Source organism: Bacillus rossius, chromosome 1 (assembly GCF_032445375.1).
Source record: "Bacillus rossius redtenbacheri isolate Brsri chromosome 1, Brsri_v3, whole genome shotgun sequence".
In the NCBI taxonomy this organism is placed as follows: domain Eukaryota; kingdom Metazoa; phylum Arthropoda; class Insecta; order Phasmatodea; family Bacillidae; genus Bacillus; species Bacillus rossius.
The window spans coordinates 331,615,482-331,636,292 of NC_086330.1; the positions used below are offsets into that span (position 1 = coordinate 331,615,482).

Genomic DNA, 20,811 nt, shown 5'->3' on the forward strand with positions numbered 1-20,811 from the left:
GACTATAGTTTGTTGAAACGTAATTTATGTCAATTTAATTTGTATTTCTGTGCATTACCATCTCCTTTGATAGTCTAACCAGTTAAAATGTTTTACCACCTGTCGCGCCTTATTTTTTTTAGTGCCATGCGTTGCATTTTATTTATAGATGGTTTCGACGTCGCTGATTTCATATAGGTATTTTGGCTTATCGTAGCGTAGCTTACCAATTATATATACACCGCATGTTTAATGACCGAATAAGTCTCTCAATATCGAAAATATAAATCTATAATATCTATGTTAAAAAATGTATCCTTATATATTTTTTATACCATTAAACATTCGATGTATCTTAACCCGAGCAACGCCGGGTTTCGCTGCTAGTTTAATATAATTGGTAAGTTACGCTACGATAAGCCAAAATACCTATATGAAATCAGCGACGTCGAAACCGTCTATAAATAAAATGCAACGCATGGCACTCAAAAAAAATAAGGCGCGACAGGTGGTAAAACATTTTAACTGGTTAGACTATCAAAGGAGATGGTAATGCACAGAAATACAAATTAAGTGACATAAATTACGTTTCAACAAACTATAGTCAGTTATTTATTTATAAGATCCAAGAGCAGCTTTGCTCGCAACAATGCGGCTCTCATTCAAGTCGGTTATTGTTGGAGTTACGAGGCAACTAACTTTTCAGAACATTTCGCTGAAAGTTTTGTGAGTTGAGTTTCGGTGTGTCCAGCGTGTTAATAAGGATTATATTCGACGAGTTTTGTGAGTTGCTGAGTTAGTCACGGTCGAGCTCTGACCCATGTCTCGTGGTGTGAGAGTTCCCGTGGCGGCCGGCAGCGAGGAGAGCTTCGAGGTGCTGAAGGTGCTGGGTCGGGGCGCCTTCAGCACGGTGCACCTGGTGCGCAATGTCGGCGGGTGCAGCTACGCCCTGAAGGAGCTGCAGAAGGGGCAGTACAGGACCAAGGTCCCTCCTGAAGGAGCGGCGAGTGCTGGTGGCTTCCTCCTGCACCTGCACTACGCCTTCCAGACGGAGGAGGCGGCCTTGTTCGTGGTCGACCACGCGGCGGGAAGCGACCTCACCGCCGTGCTGGAGGACCTGGGGTTCCTGGTGCTGGCCCAGCTCTTGACGGCCCTGCACACCCTCCACTCGCTCGGCGTGATGCACCGAGACGTGAAGGCCGACCACGTGGTGCTGGCCGACTACGGGCTGTGCTCGGAGCCGGCGGGGGAAGGCTGCCTGGCCCGCCGCACCTTCTGCGGGACGGTGGAGTACATGGCGCCCGAGGTGCTCCTGAGGACTCCGCCCGGCTACACCGCGGCCGTGGACTTCTGGGGCGCGGGAGTGCTGGGCTTCGAGCTGCTGACGGGGATACAGCCCTTCGACCCCAAGCACGAGGGCGACAGGAGGAAGACTGTTAGCAACATCATCAACAAGGAGCCGCAGTACCCGCCGCGCCTGTCGCCCGAGGCGGCGGACTTGCTCAGGAGGCTGCTGAGCCTCGGAGGGCCGGCGGCTGACCTGGCGAAGGTGAAGCTGCACCCTGGACTGGGAGGGTCTGCCACCCCCCTTCACGGGGAGAGAGGGGCCGGAGTGGGCCGCACAGAGCCCCGAGGACCAGGGTGGCGTAGAGGTCGGAGAGGTGCCAGTATACTCCTCCGAGGATACCTGTCAGGCTTCGACTACACGTCGCCAGTCCACCAGCAGCCCTCGGCCAGACCACAGCCCCCGTCCAGTCCCCAGCCCCCAGCAAGTCCACAACCCACGTCCAGTCCACTGCCCAAGTCCAGTCCACTGCCCCCGTCTAGGCCTCGACCCCCGTCTAGTGCACGGGCCCCGGCAAGTCCCCAGCCCCCGACCAGTCTACAGTCCCTGTCCAGTCCACAGCCTATCCCGTCGGCGACACCGTCAGGAGTGAACGAGTCAGCTGCTGTGACCCCGGACAGAACTTGCGAACAAGACGAACTTGAAGAGTCAAATATTCAGGACGATGATGCGAGATTTAACACTAATTAAAACTATAAACGGTCATTTATTTCGTTCTGAACATTTTTTATGAAACAAAAATGTATTGTTTTAACTACACGTGTATGTTTGTTATTTAAAATAGGATGTAACTCCATCTAACAAAACAAAGCCTATTTCAAAACGAAATAAGAGTTATGTAATAAAGTAGTGTTTCGTTTATTTTATCATACATAATATACTTTATATCTTCCAGGTTGGAATAATGGTCTTGCTATAAAAGGGGATTTCATAAAGTATTGTTTAATCATTTACTTAACCTAAAATATATATTTTCGTACAACTTTTTCTTGTGAGGAAACGTTTCCACGAAGTAAATCTGTTCTACTTTTTGGTTTGAAACAAGAAAATTTTTCAACGATTTCATTCGACTTCTTGGGCAGAGGAGATTATTTGTTAGTAGTATATAATAGTTCCTCTGGGCACAGGTTTCAGGATGTGGAGCTGTGTGCACGGCAGCCATCTTGGATTGTGACCTCACAATACAAGATGGCTGTAGGCTCCACTGGCTCCACACCCAGGACCCAGTGCCCGGAGCTCCTATTATATAGGCCTATTACTTATATACCCTTTGGATAAATTAAATTATTTAGTTTTTGAGTAATTAGGTGAAGTTTAATGGAATCAGTGATTTTTATTTATCCTCTAAATGATTTAATTAACCCAGTTTTAAATTAAAACTTTTAAAACCGTGTTATCTTTTGAGTGGAATGAAATTCCACCTTACTTATACCTTGCAGCTTAGTCTTTTTCCTCATGTAACTACTTTGGTATAGCCAACCGTCCTCTTTTTTCTTGGCTGGAAGGGAGATATTTAGAGCTTGTGTGGTTGCACTGTGTCTACTCCTAACTTCCCCACGTATTTTGAAACATCTGTGTACTTAAATATTAAATATTTGTTTATTTTTAATAACAGTGAGAATAATCTAAATTCACTCCAGTGAAGTTGTTTAATTTAATTTGTAAACAAAAAATGTGTATTGTAACCAAAATATGTCGTTAATCTCAATTAGTCTGCAGAGCGCTCGGGAATTAGTGCCCTATCTGTCTATTTACTCAAAACCATTAAATTTTGCAACATAAACTTAATTAAAAGGTAATGAATCACATGTACATACACAACGCATTGCTATATAAGAATTTTATATTGGTCAAAACCTATAAAAAGTAGTTCATATTATATGTACATAAAGACGGTGAGAGACCCCTTCGAGAGTGGTGCGACGAGGAGCGACGGTATCGAGAGAGTGCGACTGAGTGGCGCGAGACTGTGTGTGTGGACAGGCGTGTGGTAAGGGGCGAACCACTGTTGAGCCTAGCTCCAGTGAGGAGTGCGAACTGCGGAACTTGATAGGCATTGAGTGACTTGCAAATAAACATTTGTAAGTGCGAGTGATTGGTTATAAGACATTCTTAAATAGAATCGTTTATTAGTAATGTAAATATTAGTAATTAATAAAACAGTAATAAAACTTAGTTAGGCTTTCCCTTACGAACCCAGTTCTCCCTACATTAGTTCGTGACAACATTAAAATAACAATTAGTTAAAATGTAATGATAGTTCTTAATAAACGGACGGTTTATTCAAAACAAAATTTATTTCTTAAAAATCTTTACTTTTACAGAAGTGTTGTTTTTAAATGATTTTATAATGTAACTGCTATACTTTTTTTTTAAAATTTGGTCGTACATGTAAGTACTAAAAAAGTACCGGTCTTAAAAATACCCTGATTTGTTTAAGGTAGTAATTGTTTAGAAAGCTTTGTAAACGAATAGCAAATCAGAGCAAAATTTGTTAGTGCCTTATAACTTACCTTTTATAACTCGCTAACCAGATTTTAAATGTCTTTGAATAGTAACCTCTAAAAATAATACTTGCAGCAAATAATTATTTTATGCTTTAACTTTAGTACAAATTAAATCTACTGATGGTTTAAAAAATTGGATGGGACCTATGTAGATTGCAATTTTTTAAAGTCGATATGAAGCACATTATTCCTCAAGCACTTAATAATTCTGCTAAATTTTAAAAATAAAATTTTCCCATAACCGTTGTAAAAGAGTTAATCACGTAATTTAAGGGATTGTTGTAAATATTACTAACATGAGCGGCATAAGCGGGTGTTTATTATAAGTAAAACAGTTTTCTGAGCATCAAAATATATGGTAAATATACTACACATTCCAAATATTTTTAGGTAACAGCAATTTTATTTAGTAGAGTCGGCAACGTTGCTTACTAATGACAGTAGAACCTTGCTTTAATAAAATTTCTGGAATAAACGCCATTGAAGTTTTCCACTGTTTGTCATGAGAAGAATTCATAAATATTGTTGAACTGTGTTCGCCTGCGCTATTATTATTTCATGACTAAATTCCTTCCACGGAATTCTTGTGTTGTCTGATATTTAAGTTTGAATGTGTTCGTCTATGCTGTCATCGTTGTGTCGTCCGTAATAAGGTTCATTGTTGAGTCTGTTTGAAATAAGCTGATTTGGGTTTGTTTTATGTCAATTTATATTTTCAAAATTTTTATTTGTATTTTACATTTATGAATATTTTTCATGACAAAAAGTGCAAAACTGCAATGGCGTTATGTCCAAGAAATTGTATTAAACCAAAAATCCTTACACTGCATGAATCATTCAGAGAACAGAAACTTGCAGTCAGGGCCGGCGCGTCCATATAGGCGAACTAGGCAACTGCCTAGGGCGCCAAGTAGCTGGGGGCGGCGCAGCACGACACATAACAGCTGATATAATATGTTTAACGATTATTGAAACTAGATGAGAATAGATTTTTGTAACAGTTTGGAATGTTTATATTGATATAAGTAATTATTTAAAGTCCACAGTGACCTGTTTATGATTTGTGTAATAAGTAAAAAATAAAAAAAAAAAACACAAGCCGTAATCGTAGGCTTATGTGATGTATTTTGAGGCAAGGAAAATTTTTTTGGGGTGTCCGGCCGGGGGGGGGGGAGGGGGGGGGGGGGCAGTAAGTTTTTTTTCGCCTAGGGCGCCAATTTACCTTGCACCGGCCCTGCTTGAAGTCACAAATGAATGAGCTTCGTTGAGACGAAAAGTATCTTCTTGCTGTCACCACGAAGTGTTTGGTGGATGCACAATGGGAAAGAGGTTGCTGCAATGCCGGCTCGCGGAGCATCTGAACGGCGGAGACTCACCAGCATGGTGGTGGATCTGTTGAAGATCTTCCTGAAGGCCATGGGATGTCTGATGGCCAGGTAGCGGTCTATGCTCATGGCGGTGATCGTGAACACGCTCGCTCCCACGGACACGGCTGCGAACCAATCAAAAACATACATTCCGTCAAGTGGCAACATTCACTAAAGTAAAATATAAAAAAAAACCTTTTAAATTAATACAATATTTCTCATGTCAAAGGAGTTATTTTTTTTGATAACAAAGCTCTTGGTATATGGTATTTTGGCAGGAGTAACTTATTGAATGGAACGGAAGTCGAATGGAACGGAAATGTCTCATTACCTTGCTGCCATCTGTAGCGGATGGCGCCAACCTAAGTTCACAAACCCAAAAAAAAAAGGAAACTTAACTGTTAACTGAATATTAACAAGATGGACAGTATTTAAATACAATTAATTGTCGAGAATCAGGCCCAAATCCGATGTTTACTTTTTTTTTCAAGCCTTTTTCATCTCTTTTATCGGAGCCGTTTCCTTGTATAGTTTAACCTTTCGCTCTGCAAATCGAATAATTCAGTACATAGTCGACGTAGCTGCTCCTAGCGGCGGGTCCGGACACTACGCGTGTTTCGCGGCGAGAAATGTAGTCGGAAACACCATATTAGCAATTTTATCACGCTCGGTATTATATTATATCATTCCTACGTTAAACTTCTCGTCTGAGATTCTTATTGTAAGTGTACTTGCAACATGAAAACAGATTAATTTACTCGTTACCGAGATTAGTTTTTACACATACCTGGCGAGTACGGAGAAGAGTTGGAGGTCGAGCCCTCACGACATTGTAGCCTACATGGTTGCCGCACGGGGTGAATGGGAAGCTATATTTAGTTACGGATGCTGGCTTGTATTCAGCACGCCCTGTTTGCTCGCCGGATGTCGCCATGCGGGTCGCGGAACGGAACAGCCACTGTTCGCTTCGCCCTTCTCGACGGGCATTCACCCACGCAGCACCTCGCTTCGCAAAACAGCCCACGCCGATTGCTCTCAATAGCAGCGCGGGCGCTTTTGAACTGGCGGGTGGAAAAGTCTACGTTTCACTTACCCCCGATCAGTCCCCGGACACATTCACCGTTCGCCCGTGAAAATTCCCGGTTGGAATTAAAAAAATAAATAAAAAAAATAAACAGTAGGTTTGCTCGTGAGATGTTCGCACATGCCGGTAGTGCCAACTTGACGAACGCAATGCGGTATAACTGATTTTTTTTGTGACCGCTTCGTTATAATTAATTACCTGTTGCGCCAACATATTGTTCAAACGGAATCACACAACTATGCATGTTAAACTAATTCTATGTCATTGGGCTTATATTAGGCGAGCGCACACCTAATTGTGAATTTGTAAGCTAAGTAAACTAGGAGTGGGAAAACTGAGGCCTTGTTGCAAGTGACATATTTTGTTCACAAAATGTTCGTGTGACCAGATAATGCATTAAAATTACCAGTAATGTATTTCATAAATTATATTTATATTAAAATCTCAAATATACAGAAAATAAAAAAAGAATAAAAAACTAATAATCCACAGTGTTGGCTTTATAACCTTTGTAATAAAACCACGTGCATACGTTAAATTTACAAATTACTCGCGGGGAATATTATTCATAAGTTACCTTAAATCTAACTGCTTTGCTTAATTTTAATAAGGTTTTAATATTATGTAAATGAAAAATAATAGTTTTGTAAAGTTTAGGAAAGTGAAGCTGAGAAATATTTAAGATGTTATAAAAATAACTCTAAATTTCAAATTTGAAAATCTTGAAATCAAGATGAACATATTTTAGTATTAGTAATAACTGAAGTGCTTTAATGAGTGCGCAAAATTACTAAAGTTAAAAACGTACTAAATCACGAACTGAAAAATCACGAGATGACCAATCGAAACATTGTTTTTTGTATGCACATGGCTATAAAACAAATGCGCGCCATTGTAAGAATACAATATTACTCTTTTCATGTTCATTCTCTTTATCCGTTCTGTAGATACATGTAGGTATGTTTGCGGAAAATATTCCTTCCACATTTTCAAACGTCATAGCAGCTGGTTACGCTTTTGGTTGTATGGTCTAGTCTCGGAAAACCTTTCGCTGATGTAGAATAAACGGTAGTATTAAGATGCATGCATCCACAATTACCTACACCAATTTAACAATTTTAAATCGTGCTTTTTTTCCTGTTGTAGATCCTATCATTCTGTTTCCTTCTGCCTTGTTTCTCATAACAACCACGTACCTCCTCTAAGTTTCACCGGCTGAGTTACAAGCATGTATTGTAGGGTGACTTGGATTCATGTAAGTTATATACAACGAAATGTGGGAAATTCTGTGCAGGCACTGTATTTAGCGATACAAGCTTTAAAATTTTCGATTAAATTAATATGACAGGCCTTTCATACTTCTCTAAAAAATTTTTATTTCTTGCTAAGAATTTTCTATAGGTCAAGAGTGGATTGAATTATGAAACAATTTGTCTTGATGTATTGTCAGAAACAGGTGTAGAACAAACTTAGTTGAATTCAATTTTTTTTTTCATTTTTTTGGCAGAAATGAGTCAGAAGTGGAGTAAAAAAAGGGGGGTTATCTGTAAAGTCGGTTTACAGACGATAATTTTACGTGATAACGTCATAAGAAAACATTGATGAAAAATTGCATACTTTTTAATTTTTCATATATTATTTACAGTTTTAGCAAATTTAATTTAAATAATTTGTTTAAATATAATCACGAACAATTAGTTATAGAAATAAACTTAAATCAAATCAATGTCAATAAATTGTTAATTTGAAATGACAAAAATTGGACAAATAAATCAAATATTTTAAATTGCTGCTTTTAAAAAGCCCGCCTTAACCTGTTTGATATTATAGAAGATTTTCTCGCACGGTGGTTGGCCGGTTCTTGCACGCTCGGCTCAGGTGGAACGTGACAATGAGTCATGCTTTTTCGTGCGTGCAGCCGGCGTTCATCGATTTATAAGACGTTATCAAGTCATAATGTTCAGTTTATCTGGAATGAACTAAAAATATTTTCGTGAAGCGAGACGCACACAGCAGTAAAAATTAATTTATACGCCATAATGTTATCAATAGCATGAAAGTGCCAATGAATCTTCTAACTATAATTTTAACATTGTATGCAGTTCCCGGTCATTCGCGGAACAAGGAATTACAGCATATTCACGGAATGTTTTCTACAAAAAAAAAAAAAACCATCTCAAACAAATGAGACGTTCTTCGTTCTTTGAATTATTATTGCAATGAGGAAGATTTATTCAAAAAATTTTTTTTGGATCATACTAGCTAAACCTCAATAACGTACAAAAAATTATGAATAGAAAAACACACAGAAGATAAGCCAAAATCAGCTGATGTCAATATTTAAATGCACAGACTGCACACATGATTACTTTGAAGGAATCAGTCCCATAAACTGTCACGGCAATGACGAACACAGTGTGCTGACGGTGACGAGATAGTCGCAACAAGGACAGTAAACGAATACCAATACAGACACTGAACAGCACAAGTTGTAGCAGCTACCGCCTGCTCCTTGTTGTTCGACGTGCCGACACTGGCGCGAGCGCGCGCTCCCAAACTGGGCCGAGCCTTCAGCGACACAGCACGAGCTGCCCAGAGCCATCAGGAAATTGATACGCCATTTCAACGCAACGTGGAAATGTTTGTATAGAGGAGCTACAATGAGAGGCTGAGTTAACCCCGTCTCCCAGCGTCACCACCACCAACTCCCCACTTAACCGTTAGGCTACCTGTGGTTGACTCGAGGAATGCCCTGTTCGAAGAGTATCATAAGGGTTTATCCAAAGTACACCACGCCTCTGGGACTCCTCAGACAACCTAGATAGCCTGTGGTCTGGCCGAAGTGTATCCGGCTTGTACTAGCTGTCCAGGCTAGCCCCGGGGCTGTGTCGCCGCTCACTGCGTCAGATCTTCTGAGGGCTAGCGAACCCTCCGAGCACAACTGCCCAGTGCGAAACCGACACCAATCTGATCCTGGGCCGACAGCGGGGGGAACCATCCACATCAAGGACCATCTCGCACTGCCACGAATTGTTAGTGGCGCTTGCGGGTTTCAGACTGTTCGCTTCGGCTAGCACTAACAGTCTGTGCCGTTGTCAGACAAGCTGGAGCACCTCGGCATGGCTCGGGTCCTCCCCCCACACCTTCACCCCGGCCCAAGGGGCTTACAGCCGGCTGAGGCCCGAGAGCGCCTCTCAGTTCTCTTCTTGCCCCATCAACCTTCAGCTCTTCATGCTGAGACAGGCCTGCGGGACCTGATGGCCACCAGGGCTCAGCAGTCGCCCGCAGATTCAGCCCATACACCGTTCCTGATGCCTGAGGCAGGGTTGCGCCCGGCAAACAGCGTCTGTGCCGTGAGGAGGCAGAGGATTGCCACGAGTGTCCAGAGCCCGTGTGTTCGCGTCGTTCACACTTTCCGCGACCCCGCGGGATCGTGTCTCTGGTAACTGGAGCCCCTAACATCTCCGACACCTGGGGTGACCCGTCACCTTCCCCGCTGGGGTCAGGCTCACTCCCTTTGGACAACACGGCGAGTAGACAGACCAGCCCAACGATGATACCAAACAGACAATCCGGGAAACACAAACACAACGCAGAGACGCACAGGTGAACCCAGTGGTGTGACTAAACATATCTTCTGGTCAACGCAACTTCGACAGCGCAGACGAACTCAGTAGGCAACCCAAGGACAAAACAGTTGAGACGTTTCGGGAACTGATGATGCAGATCCATCTTTTCTGTCCCTTATTAAGGTTTATCTTTGACATACAGTGTAACCAGAAGTGACATATATCTTAATATATATAAATCTCGTGTCACAATGTTTGTCCTCAATGGACTCCTAAACCACTTAACCGATTTCGATGAAAATTGGCATTTATGTGTAATTTTTTTCCAACTTGAGAGATAGGATAGTTTTTATTTCGATTAATGGTCTTAATCTGATAATTTTAGAGTTTTCTAATGTGATGTATGTATGAGTTGGCAGAAAATCACCACGGCAACGGCTGTAGCATTGTTGATGCTTCATTCGTCTCCATGGCAACGACTATTTCATTGTTAGTGTAGTCCTCATCACTCATTAAATACAGACCACCAATTTTTAGATATATACAGGTAAATAACTATACACTGGTAGAACAAAGTCGGTCGGGATTTGAAAGTGATATAAATTATTCAAATTAAGAAGACAATTACTAACTACATCTGATTTCTAAAAAGGTCCAGTGAACTCTTTACCAAGTCAACCGATTTCGATGAAAATTGGCATTTATGTGTAATTGTTTCCAACTTGAGAGATAGGGTAGTTTTTATTTCGATTAATAGTCTTAATAATTTATAATTAATAATAAACTGATTATCAATGTTGATTGGTGTTTAAGCCCGGGAAACAGTGGGTACTTCGTTTCCATGACAACGTTGCGTGCTTGAGAGTCGGGAAACCATCGGTGCTATTCGTTTTTTCTTCGGTACATTACAAAGCATTGTATTAAGTTTTTGTCAAAATTAATTAATTTTCATTTTATTTCATTTATTATAACTGTAAATAGGAGATTTGGTCTCATTTCCCCCCCATAAATACAACCGTGCGAAGCCGGGTCGGGCAGCTAGTATATATATATATAAATTAAATGTAAGTTTCTTTGTTGTCGCAGATAACTGGTATTTGTAGAAATTACGCTGTATCTCGAGTTCTGTATCGTAGTGATCCAGGTTAACTAACACGCAGAAGAAAGAATAAATGTGTTCGATTGAAATTAACAATTTTTTCAAGGATTATTTTAATATTTTAAGATGATTTTCGTGAGTTCATTTGAATGTATGTATCAGTAATTTACAATGATGCACCGATAGTATGCAACCAGCATTCTTTGACACTTTACAATAGCATTTTTTTTTGCGATGAGACAATTCGGAAAATCAATATAAATTTGGCAAAGTAAATTTCTTATAGAAACTTGTAACACATTTCGGAGACAAAGTTGGTAATGGCTGAGTTGAACTGTACACAATTGTTATTTTTAGTGGCGATATTTTTAATTCTCTGACGGTATTAACCAAAGCTGAGGTAGCAGCACAGTGTTCCAAAAGTCTATTTATAATATCAGATTTCAGTCGTGAGTGTTTGCATTTTGAACGTACGCCATTCCTCTATTAAGCGTGTACGTCGTGTTAACGTATCTGAATAAGGAAACACGGACCACAAATAAGTGAAACATTTTACAGCATCTATTAAACGAAAATTTCTTGGTAAATGACGTTGTCTGTCACTTGTTAATTTTTTTATATTTCTTTCTAAAGTTCATACAGTTAACGTAGCAGCGCAGGGTTGCTTTATGATCTGTGTTCTGACGACCTTGGAATACTGTCACACAGCTGACGACTACTTAAATCTCTCGCTCCGAGAAGCGTAATTAAAACGGAGATGACGCAGGAAAATGTGATAATTGAGTGTTGCGAGGTTACCATGACACGTGGGAGTCCCGTGTAGCGCGAAACCAACCTCCCTCCCCATACCCCCTTCTCTGCCAAAAAGTTGCACGATGTCATGAATTTACGACTCGCTGCACCTAGTGTTCGTTCCCTGTCACGTTGAAACCCTAAACGTCGAGAAAACTAGGCAGCAAGTGACGTGTCGTGTGGTTGGTAGAATTTCACTGGTGAAGCTATAAGTAAAACCTCTATGAAATTTGTAGTGTAGAAGTCACCAATATAGGGAACTAAGTAACTGAAGTACCCGGAGTTGCCCGAGCTTTACACCGGGATTGGGGTAGTTTTTTTCCTCGAAATTTCAGACAGAAAACTATTTTTCCCTTTTTTTTTGGTCGTAGGTCATATCTGCAAAATTTAACCATGCACGAATTAATTTGAAGATTTCGCCTGGATAGAAAAGAAACAATAAAACACACATTCTTTATTTAAGTATGTGTTTTGAATCTTTTATTGTCTAGCTTGAGGTACACGATGTATTTATTTTTGTATGTCTGCTCAGAGAGACCTGTGATCCTGGAGATGTAGACAGTAAAGTTCCGCTTATTTTTAACCTAGAGTGCAAAAAATTTCATGAAGAACAACCAAAATTATGCTTTAAGCGGCAGGGAAGTGGAAATATTGTTAATTTAATAGAAACGTCTATATCTTGTTTTTGTTTTAAATGTAAAGAGAGCCAAATTCTAGAACGTTTGGAGTTAAAGTGTAGATTTGATAAAAACAAATTAACATCGGCCTTTTTCCTTATATCATACGTTTGAAACTGATAAGTAGTATAGTTTGGTTCCTCCGGAAACAGGCGCCAGGCGGTGGATTGAGATTGTCGGTCCGCCATATTGGATTGTGACGTCACGGCGGCCATCTTGGATGGTTGTGACCTTGACCTTTGACCTTGACCTTGAATTTGATCCTCAAAAATCGCCAAAATTCGCCAAAATTGTGCAAAATTTGCCCAAACTTCCTCAAAAATCGCCAAAATTTCCATTTCTGTGGAAAAAAGTTCCGCCAAAAAATCTCAAAACCTTTCCACAAATTAAAAATTTCTCTTTTCGAGGGAAAAATTCCCCGTTTCGAGGGAAAAATTCCCGTTTTTAGTCCTTAAAAATCCCAGCGGCTGAAAATTCCTAAAACTGGCTTAAGCATCCTTAACTCAAGCCTCAGTTAAGACATTTCTAGGAATAAGGATACCATGACCGCCATCTTGGATTATGTCGTCACCGTTGCAATTTTAGTTACGGTCGCCATCTTTAACTTTTTTATTTATTATCCGATTTAAAAAAAAATTAAAATTTATTAAAAAAAATTCAAATAATAAAAATTTAATAAAAATATTTAAAAAGCATACTTTTTCGACACGGAGCTCGGAGTCCTCGGTTCGAACCCGACGAGTGCAAAAAAATAAAAATACGACCGATCCTTCCCTCGTGGTGGGTGCTGGCAGACTGACTCCCACCACTTTTTATCATCATCTAGTATGACGTCATGGCCGCCATCTTGTCTTCGATGCTGGAAGCCATCATCATTGTATCGTCGGCTAGAGTGCGCCGATGACATGTTAGTTTAATTCGTATCCGCTAGAGTGCAGTAATCATTTATTACTGTGACACCCGCCATCTTGTCATTTGGCCGCCATCTTGAAAATCCGTAATTATTTAGCTAGAAATTCGGGAAAAGTTCCAAAATTCATTAAATAAATCACTCATTAATTTACATATTGATTCGATCGATTCCCGTCCTCGGTTCGATACCCGATCGTTGCAATAATGTTTAAACTTATGTAAAAAAAATAATTTAAATAAACCATGTTCAACATTCGTAAAGAGACTCTAAATCCTCTACGACCACCATCCTATCAGACATCAAGACCACCATATTGGAAATGTGTAATTTTAATGCTAGAGATCCGGGAAAAAGTTCAGAAATCATTAAATAAATTTCTGATCAATATACTGATTAATTAGATCGACTAAGGTCCTTGGTACGATCTAGGATGATGCAAAAAAAATTAAATATAACATCAATTTAACATAATAGTAACAGGTTCGAGGAATTAAACACCGCAAGTTCTTTTACAAACATAATATTTATTACATAATTTCTATTCTATTACAGGATCACTTACGAAAGCCAGCAATCTTATAATCATTTAGTTCCGCAGCGGTGTGAAATGACTAATTCTTAGCTCCAATCGGTTTATACTAGACAGAGTCCAGCCAGAACCTTTACAGACATAGTCCACCTCTTCTTGACAGAGTTTCTGGATACCGTTTTTAACAGTTTGCTTCACATCGTTAGAACTGTAAATTACTGCAGCCGATGTCTTGAATGCACACTTCTTCACTTTGTCATCGAACGGATATGGCTTTCCATATATACAGTCCAACCACAAGTTATATTTCAAAGGTCCGTTTGTTGCTACATCATCAGTAAGCTGATTGATTATCTTCTGTCTGATATCGTCAAGAAAATTACAAATGTCCTTCGACTCACCGAACGTATTTAGATAATAGTAGTCTTTCAACGTTCCACGAAATGCAGAGTGCGCCAAGTAGAAGCCATTATCGTTCACTTGTAATGCTCCAAACACAGTCTTAGGTTTAGTTCCATGTTCAGACGTCATAACAATCGGTTGCTGGGCATCTGTTTTTTTGGTTGTACGCCTTCGTGTCTCCAATCTAAAGCGAGGAGTCGAAATGTCGGCAGGTAGTTCAGCAGTAGGAGCACAGACTCCACCTTTACATTTTTTCGCATGATGTCGCAAACTGTCAATTCGAGTAAACCATTTAAGGCACTCATCACATCGAAACTTCATGCGAGAAGGATTCTTCGCGCATTTGCTCCGCTCATGTCTTCGGCATCATGGGAAAATGCGAACGACGTATCACAGTAGCTGCAAGGATACCGTGGTGATGAAGACGATCCTTTCAGACCCGATCCAGATACAGGCGTTGCAACAGTAGTACCATTTCCAGGCATTCTCTTATGCACATCGATGCATCGTTGTTGCGCCGAAACCTTTACTTTCTGCCGCACAGCAGGACCTTTGCATGCCTTCATGTGCGTTTTCATATTATCTTTTCTGGCAAACTGCTTATGACATTTCTCACAAACAAACATTTTACGATATAGGTTCTTGGCACATTCGCTCCTCTCGTGTCGTCGAGCATTGCTGTTGTTTGAGAAAATCTTGTCACAGTAACAGCACCGATGTTCGCTAGTTGTCAAATCAGCATCCATTGAAGTCTCCATCGAGGTCGTATCGTCGATCGTCGTGGTTTCCTGCACATACAGCTCAGTAGTCATTAAGCTATCTTCTGCTGGTGGTATCACATCTGTTGAAATCTCCTCCAATGTTGACGTCGTCGTCGTTGCCAACGGGATCTGCTCCACCATTGTCGTCGCTGTCGTCAAGGTTCCCGTAGACGATGGTACAACGTCCATCGAGTTCGGCGTTAAAGTCGGTAAAGATGCCATCGAGTTCTCAAGAACAGGTAATTACGCGACTTATGCACCAGAAGAAATAATCTAGGTGATCCTTACACCGTTGACGACAGTAACAAACTGAGCGACCTGCTGTCTAGGACTCGCTTATATACATGCACAGGATGGAATAATACGCAAGTCAAATCAAGAACCATCTACTATAATACTAGAGTCAAAACAACATTAAAAATAGAAAGACCATCAACGAAAAGGCAGCACATTTGGAAGCACCGACAACGAAAAGGCAGCACCGACAACGAAAAGGCAGCACATTTGGAAGCACCGACAACGAAAAGGCAGCACCGACAACGAAAAGGCAGCACCGACAACGAAAAGGCAGCACATTTGTAAGCACCGACAACGAAAAGGCAGCACATTTGGAAGCACCAACAAAGAAAAGGCAGCACCGCCAACGAAAAGGCAGCACATTTGGAAGCACCGACAACGAAAAGGCAGCACATTTGAAAGCACCGACAAAGAAAAGGCAGCACCGCCAACGTAAAGGAAGCACATTTGGAAGCACCGACAACGAAAAGGCAGCACCGCCAAACAAAAGACAGCACATTTGGAAGCACCGCCAACGAAAAGGAAGCACATTTGGAAGCACCGACAAAGAAAAGGCAGCACCGCCAACGAAAAGGAAGCACATTTGGAAGCACCGACAAAGAAAAGGCAGCACTGCCAACGAAAAGGAAGCACATTTGGAAGCACCGAAAACGAAAAGGCAGCACCATCGACGAAAAGGAAGCACATTAATTTGTCATTGACGCCAATATTCATTGGCTCCAATATTCATTGGCTCCAATATTCATTGGCTACAATGTTCATTGACTCCAATATCCATGAGCTCCAATATCAATTGGCTCGAATTTTCCCAAAAGGTTCCATCAGCCTTTTGGCTCCAACAGTCTTTTGGCTCCGATAGTCATTGGCTCCAATAGTCATTGGCTACAATATTCATTGGCTCCAATAATCATTGACTGCAATATTCATTGGTTCCAATATTCATTGGCTCCAATATTCATTGGCTCCAATATTCATTGGCTCCAATATTCATTGACTCCAATATTCATTGGTTCCATCAGTCATTGACGCCTACAGTCTTTTGGTTCCAAAAGTCTTTTGGCTCCAAATATATTAGGCTAGAATTCTTCGAGTCTAAGAGACTATGAGACCACATGGCTACGAGTCTAAAATGATCTAGCTGGTTACGAGTTATACATGGCTTGCGAGGCTACAGAGCTACGAAGTTTCTAGTACACAGGTTTACATGACTGCGAGGATACAGGACTACAAGTCTGCAAGAGTACTTGACTACGAAGGTACTCGTCTACATGACTCCAGTTACCGCATCTGTCTTCGACAGAATTTTCTCTTTTGCTCCAACTGCTCCATCAGCATTATGTTATAAGATTACAAGGCCTCTTGCTTACGTAGCTTCAAGTCTACGAGCCTCCAATGCATCATGACTACGAGACTACGAGCCATGAGGTTACGAGTCTATGCGATTGCGAGTCTTCTAGGTTACGTGATCGCGAGGCTATAGGACTACGAAGCTTCCAGAACGCATGGTTACGAGACTGCGAGGCTACAATTCTACGAAATCCCAAGACATCCTGGCAACGCGAACACGAGCCATAAGGTTACGAGACTACGTGACTACGAATCTTCAAGTTTACGAGACTGCGAGGCTACAGAGCTACGAAGCCTCTAGTACACAGGTTTACGTGACTGCGAGGATACAGGACTACTAGTCTGCATGAGTACTTGACTACGAAGCTACTCGTCTACAAGGCTACAATTACAGCATCTGTTTTCGTCAGAATTTTCTCTTTTGCTCCAACTGCACCGCCAGCATCATGTTATAAGATTACAAGGCCGCTTGCTTACGTAGCTTCAAGTCTACGAGGATACTTGGATACGTAGCTTCAATTCTACGAGGTCCTAAGACTTCATGACTACACGACTTCGAGCCATGAGGTTACGAGATTACGTGACTACGAATCTTCATGTTTACGAGACTGCGAGGCTACAGAGCTACGAAGCCTCTAGAAAACGAGTTTACGTGACTGCGTGGATAGAGGAATACAAGTCTGCATAAGTTCTTGACTACGAAGCTACTCGTCTACAAGGCTCCAATTGACACATCTGTCTTCGATGGAATTTTCTCTTTTGCTACATCTACGCCATCAGCATTATGTTATAAGATTACAAAGCTACTTGCTTACATAGCTTCAAGTCTACGAGGCTCCAATACATCATGACTTCGAGACTACGAGCCATGAGGTTACGAGACTATGCGATTGCAAGTCTTCAAGGTTACGTCATCGCGAGGCTATAGGACTACGAAGCTTCCAGAACGCATGGTTACGAGAATGCATGACTAATTGGCCGCATGGCTACGAAACTTTATGTCTCTAACTGACTACAATAGCACTATTCAGTGGTGAGAGTTAATTTATTTCATGCAAAGGTACTTGCTGCAAGCAGTTCCGATTTTCAACATCAGATGACGTCACGTTTTGCTTGCAGGTATAATAATATTTATTTTATGCGGGATGCGGGTTGTTCACTATCGATTGCATAAGAATAATGGCATCGACAGTCTTCAAGGAGAAGGAAGTTCGTCCTTCCTGCTAGTGCTTCTCAGATTTCTCACGGTCCGCCATCTTGGATTGCGACGTCACGGCTGCCATCTTTGATGGGTGTGACTTTGACCTTTGACCGAAACCGCAGGAATGATCGCAAGCACACGGATTAACCATCAAAATATTGATAAGAATAATCAGAAGCACACGGAGAAAACCACCATAATATTGTCAAGAATAATCGGAAGCTCACGGAGAAAACCATCAGGGAGGATGTCGTTTATAAACATCATAAATTACCAATTTTTTTAAAAAGTCCAAATTTAATCCTGCTTAAGCAAAGAGTTCACAAGCTGGCTTGTGCTAGAACTCTCATGTTGCTTAAGCAAAGAGTTCACAAGCGGGCTTGTGCTAGAACTCTCATGTTGCTTAAGCAAAGAGTTCGCAAGCTGGCTTGTGCTAGAACTCTCATGTTGCTTAAGCAAAGAGTTCACAAGCGGGCTTGTGCTAGAACTCTCATGTTGCTTAAGCAAAGAGTTCACAAGCGGGCTTGTGAACTCTTTGCTTAAGCAGGATTAAATTTGGACTTTTTAAAAAAATTGGTAATTTATGATGTTTATAAACGACATCCTCCCTGATGGTTTTCTCCTTGAGCTTCCGATTATTCTTGACAATATTATGGTGGTTTTCTACGTGTGCTTCTGATTATTCTTATCAATATTTTGATGGTTAATCCGTGTGCTTGCGATCATTCCTGCGGTTTCGGTCAAAGGTCAAAGTCACACCCATCAAAGATGGCAGCCGTGACGTCGCAATCCAAGATGGCGGACCGTGAGAAATCTGAGAAGCACTAGCAGGAAGGACGAACTTCCTTCTCCTTGAAGACTATCGATGCCATTCTTCTTATGCGATCGATAGTGAACAACCCGCATCCCGCATAAAATAAATATTATTTTACCTGCAAGCAAAACGTGACGTCATCTGATGTTGAAAATCGGAACTGCTTGCAGCAAGTACCTTTGCATGAAATAAATTAACTCTCACCACTGAATAGTGCTATTGTAGTCAGTTAGAGACATAAAGTTTCGTAGCCATGCGGCCAATTAGTCATGCATTCTCGTAACCATGCGTTCTGGAAGCTTCGTAGTCCTATAGCCTCGCGATGACGTAACCTTGAAGACTTGCAATCGCATAGTCTCGTAACCTCATGGCTCGTAGTCTCGAAGTCATGATGTATTGGAGCCTCGTAGACTTGAAGCTATGTAAGCAAGTAGCTTTGTAATCTTATAACATAATGCTGATGGCGTAGATGTAGCAAAAGAGAAAATTCCATCGAAGACAGATGTGTCAATTGGAGCCTTGTAGACGAGTAGCTTCGTAGTCAAGAACTTATGCAGACTTGTATTCCTCTATCCACGCAGTCACGTAAACTCGTTTTCTAGAGGCTTCGTAGCTCTGTAGCCTCGCAGTCTCGTAAACATGAAGATTCGTAGTCACGTAATCTCGTAACCTCATGGCTCGAAGTCGTGTAGTCATGAAGTCTTAGGACCTCGTAGAATTGAAGCTACGTATCCAAGTATCCTTGTAGACTTGAAGCTACGTAAGCAAGCGGCCTTGTAATCTTATAACATGATGCTGGCGGTGCAGTTGGAGCAAAAGAGAAAATTCTGACGAAAACAGATGCTGTAATTGTAGCCTTGTAGACGAGTAGCTTCGTAGTCAAGTACTCATGCAGACTGGTAGTCCTGTATCCTCGCAGTCACGTAAACCTGTGTACTAGAGGATTTGTAGCTCTGTAGCCTCGCAGTCTCGTAAACTTGAATATTCGTAGTCACGTAGTCTCGTAACCTTATGGCTCGTGTTCGCGTAGCCAGGATGTCTTGGGACCTCGTAGAATTGTAGCCTCGCAGTCTCGTAACCATGCGTTCTGGAAGCTTCGTAGTCCTATAGCCTCGCGATCACGTAACCTAGAAGACTCGCAATCGCATAGACTCGTAACCTCATGGCTCGTAGTCTCGTAGTCATGATGCATTGGAGGCTCGTAGACTTGAAGCTACGTAAGCAAGAGGCCTTGTAATCTTATAACATAATGCTGATGGAGCAGTTGGAGCAAAAGAGAAAATTCTGTCGAAGACAGATGCGGTAACTGGAGTCATGTAGACGAGTACCTTCGTAGTCAAGTACTCTTGCAGACTTGTAGTCCTGTATCCTCGCAGTCATGTAAACCTGTGTACTAGAAACTTCGTAGCTCTGTAGCCTCGCAAACCATGTATATCTCGTAACCAGCTAGATCATTTTAGACTCGTAGCCATGTGGTCTCATAGTCTCTTAGACTCGAAGAATTCTAACCTAATATATTTGGAGCCAAAAGACTTTTGGAACCAAAAGACTGTAGGCGTCAATGACTGATGGAACCAATGAATATTGGAGTCAATGAATATTGGAGCCAATGAATATTGGAGCCAATGAATATTGGAGCCAATGAATATTGGAACCAATGAATATTGCAGTCAATGATTATTGGAGCCAATGAATATTGTAGCCAATGACTATTGGAGCCAATGACTATCGGAGCCAAAAGACTGTTGGAGCCAAAAGGCTGATGGAACCTTTTGGGAAAATTCGAGCCAATTGATATTGGAGCTCATGGATATTGGAGTCAATGAACATTGTAGCCAATGAATATTGGAGCCAATGAATATTGGAGCCAATGAATATTGGCGTCAATGACAAATTAATGTACTTCCTTTTCGTCGATGGTGCTGCCTTTTCGTTTTCGGTGCTTCCAAATGTGCTTCCTTTTCGTTGGCAGTGCTGCCTTTTCTTTGTCGGTGCTTCCAAATGTGCTTCCTTTTCGTTGGCGGTGCTGCCTTTTCTTTGTCGGTGCTTCCAAATGTGCTTCCTTTTCGTTGGCGGTGCGGCCTTTTCGTTGATGGTGCTTCCTTTTCGTTGTCGGTGCTTCCAAATG

At 41.4% G+C, this 20,811-nt stretch overlaps 1 protein-coding gene across 1 annotated transcript; it reads left to right on the forward strand.

Moving 5' to 3' along the window:
- Positions 1-799: 799 nt before the first annotated feature.
- Positions 800-1,806, forward strand: LOC134528099 (ribosomal protein S6 kinase alpha-4-like). The gene is made up of 3 exons (XM_063361363.1): positions 800-1,264; positions 1,358-1,528; positions 1,630-1,806. Exons 1-3 carry the CDS (start codon positions 800-802, stop codon positions 1,804-1,806), a joined length of 813 nt encoding a protein of 270 aa, XP_063217433.1.
- The last annotated feature ends 19,005 nt before the right edge of the window (positions 1,807-20,811 follow it).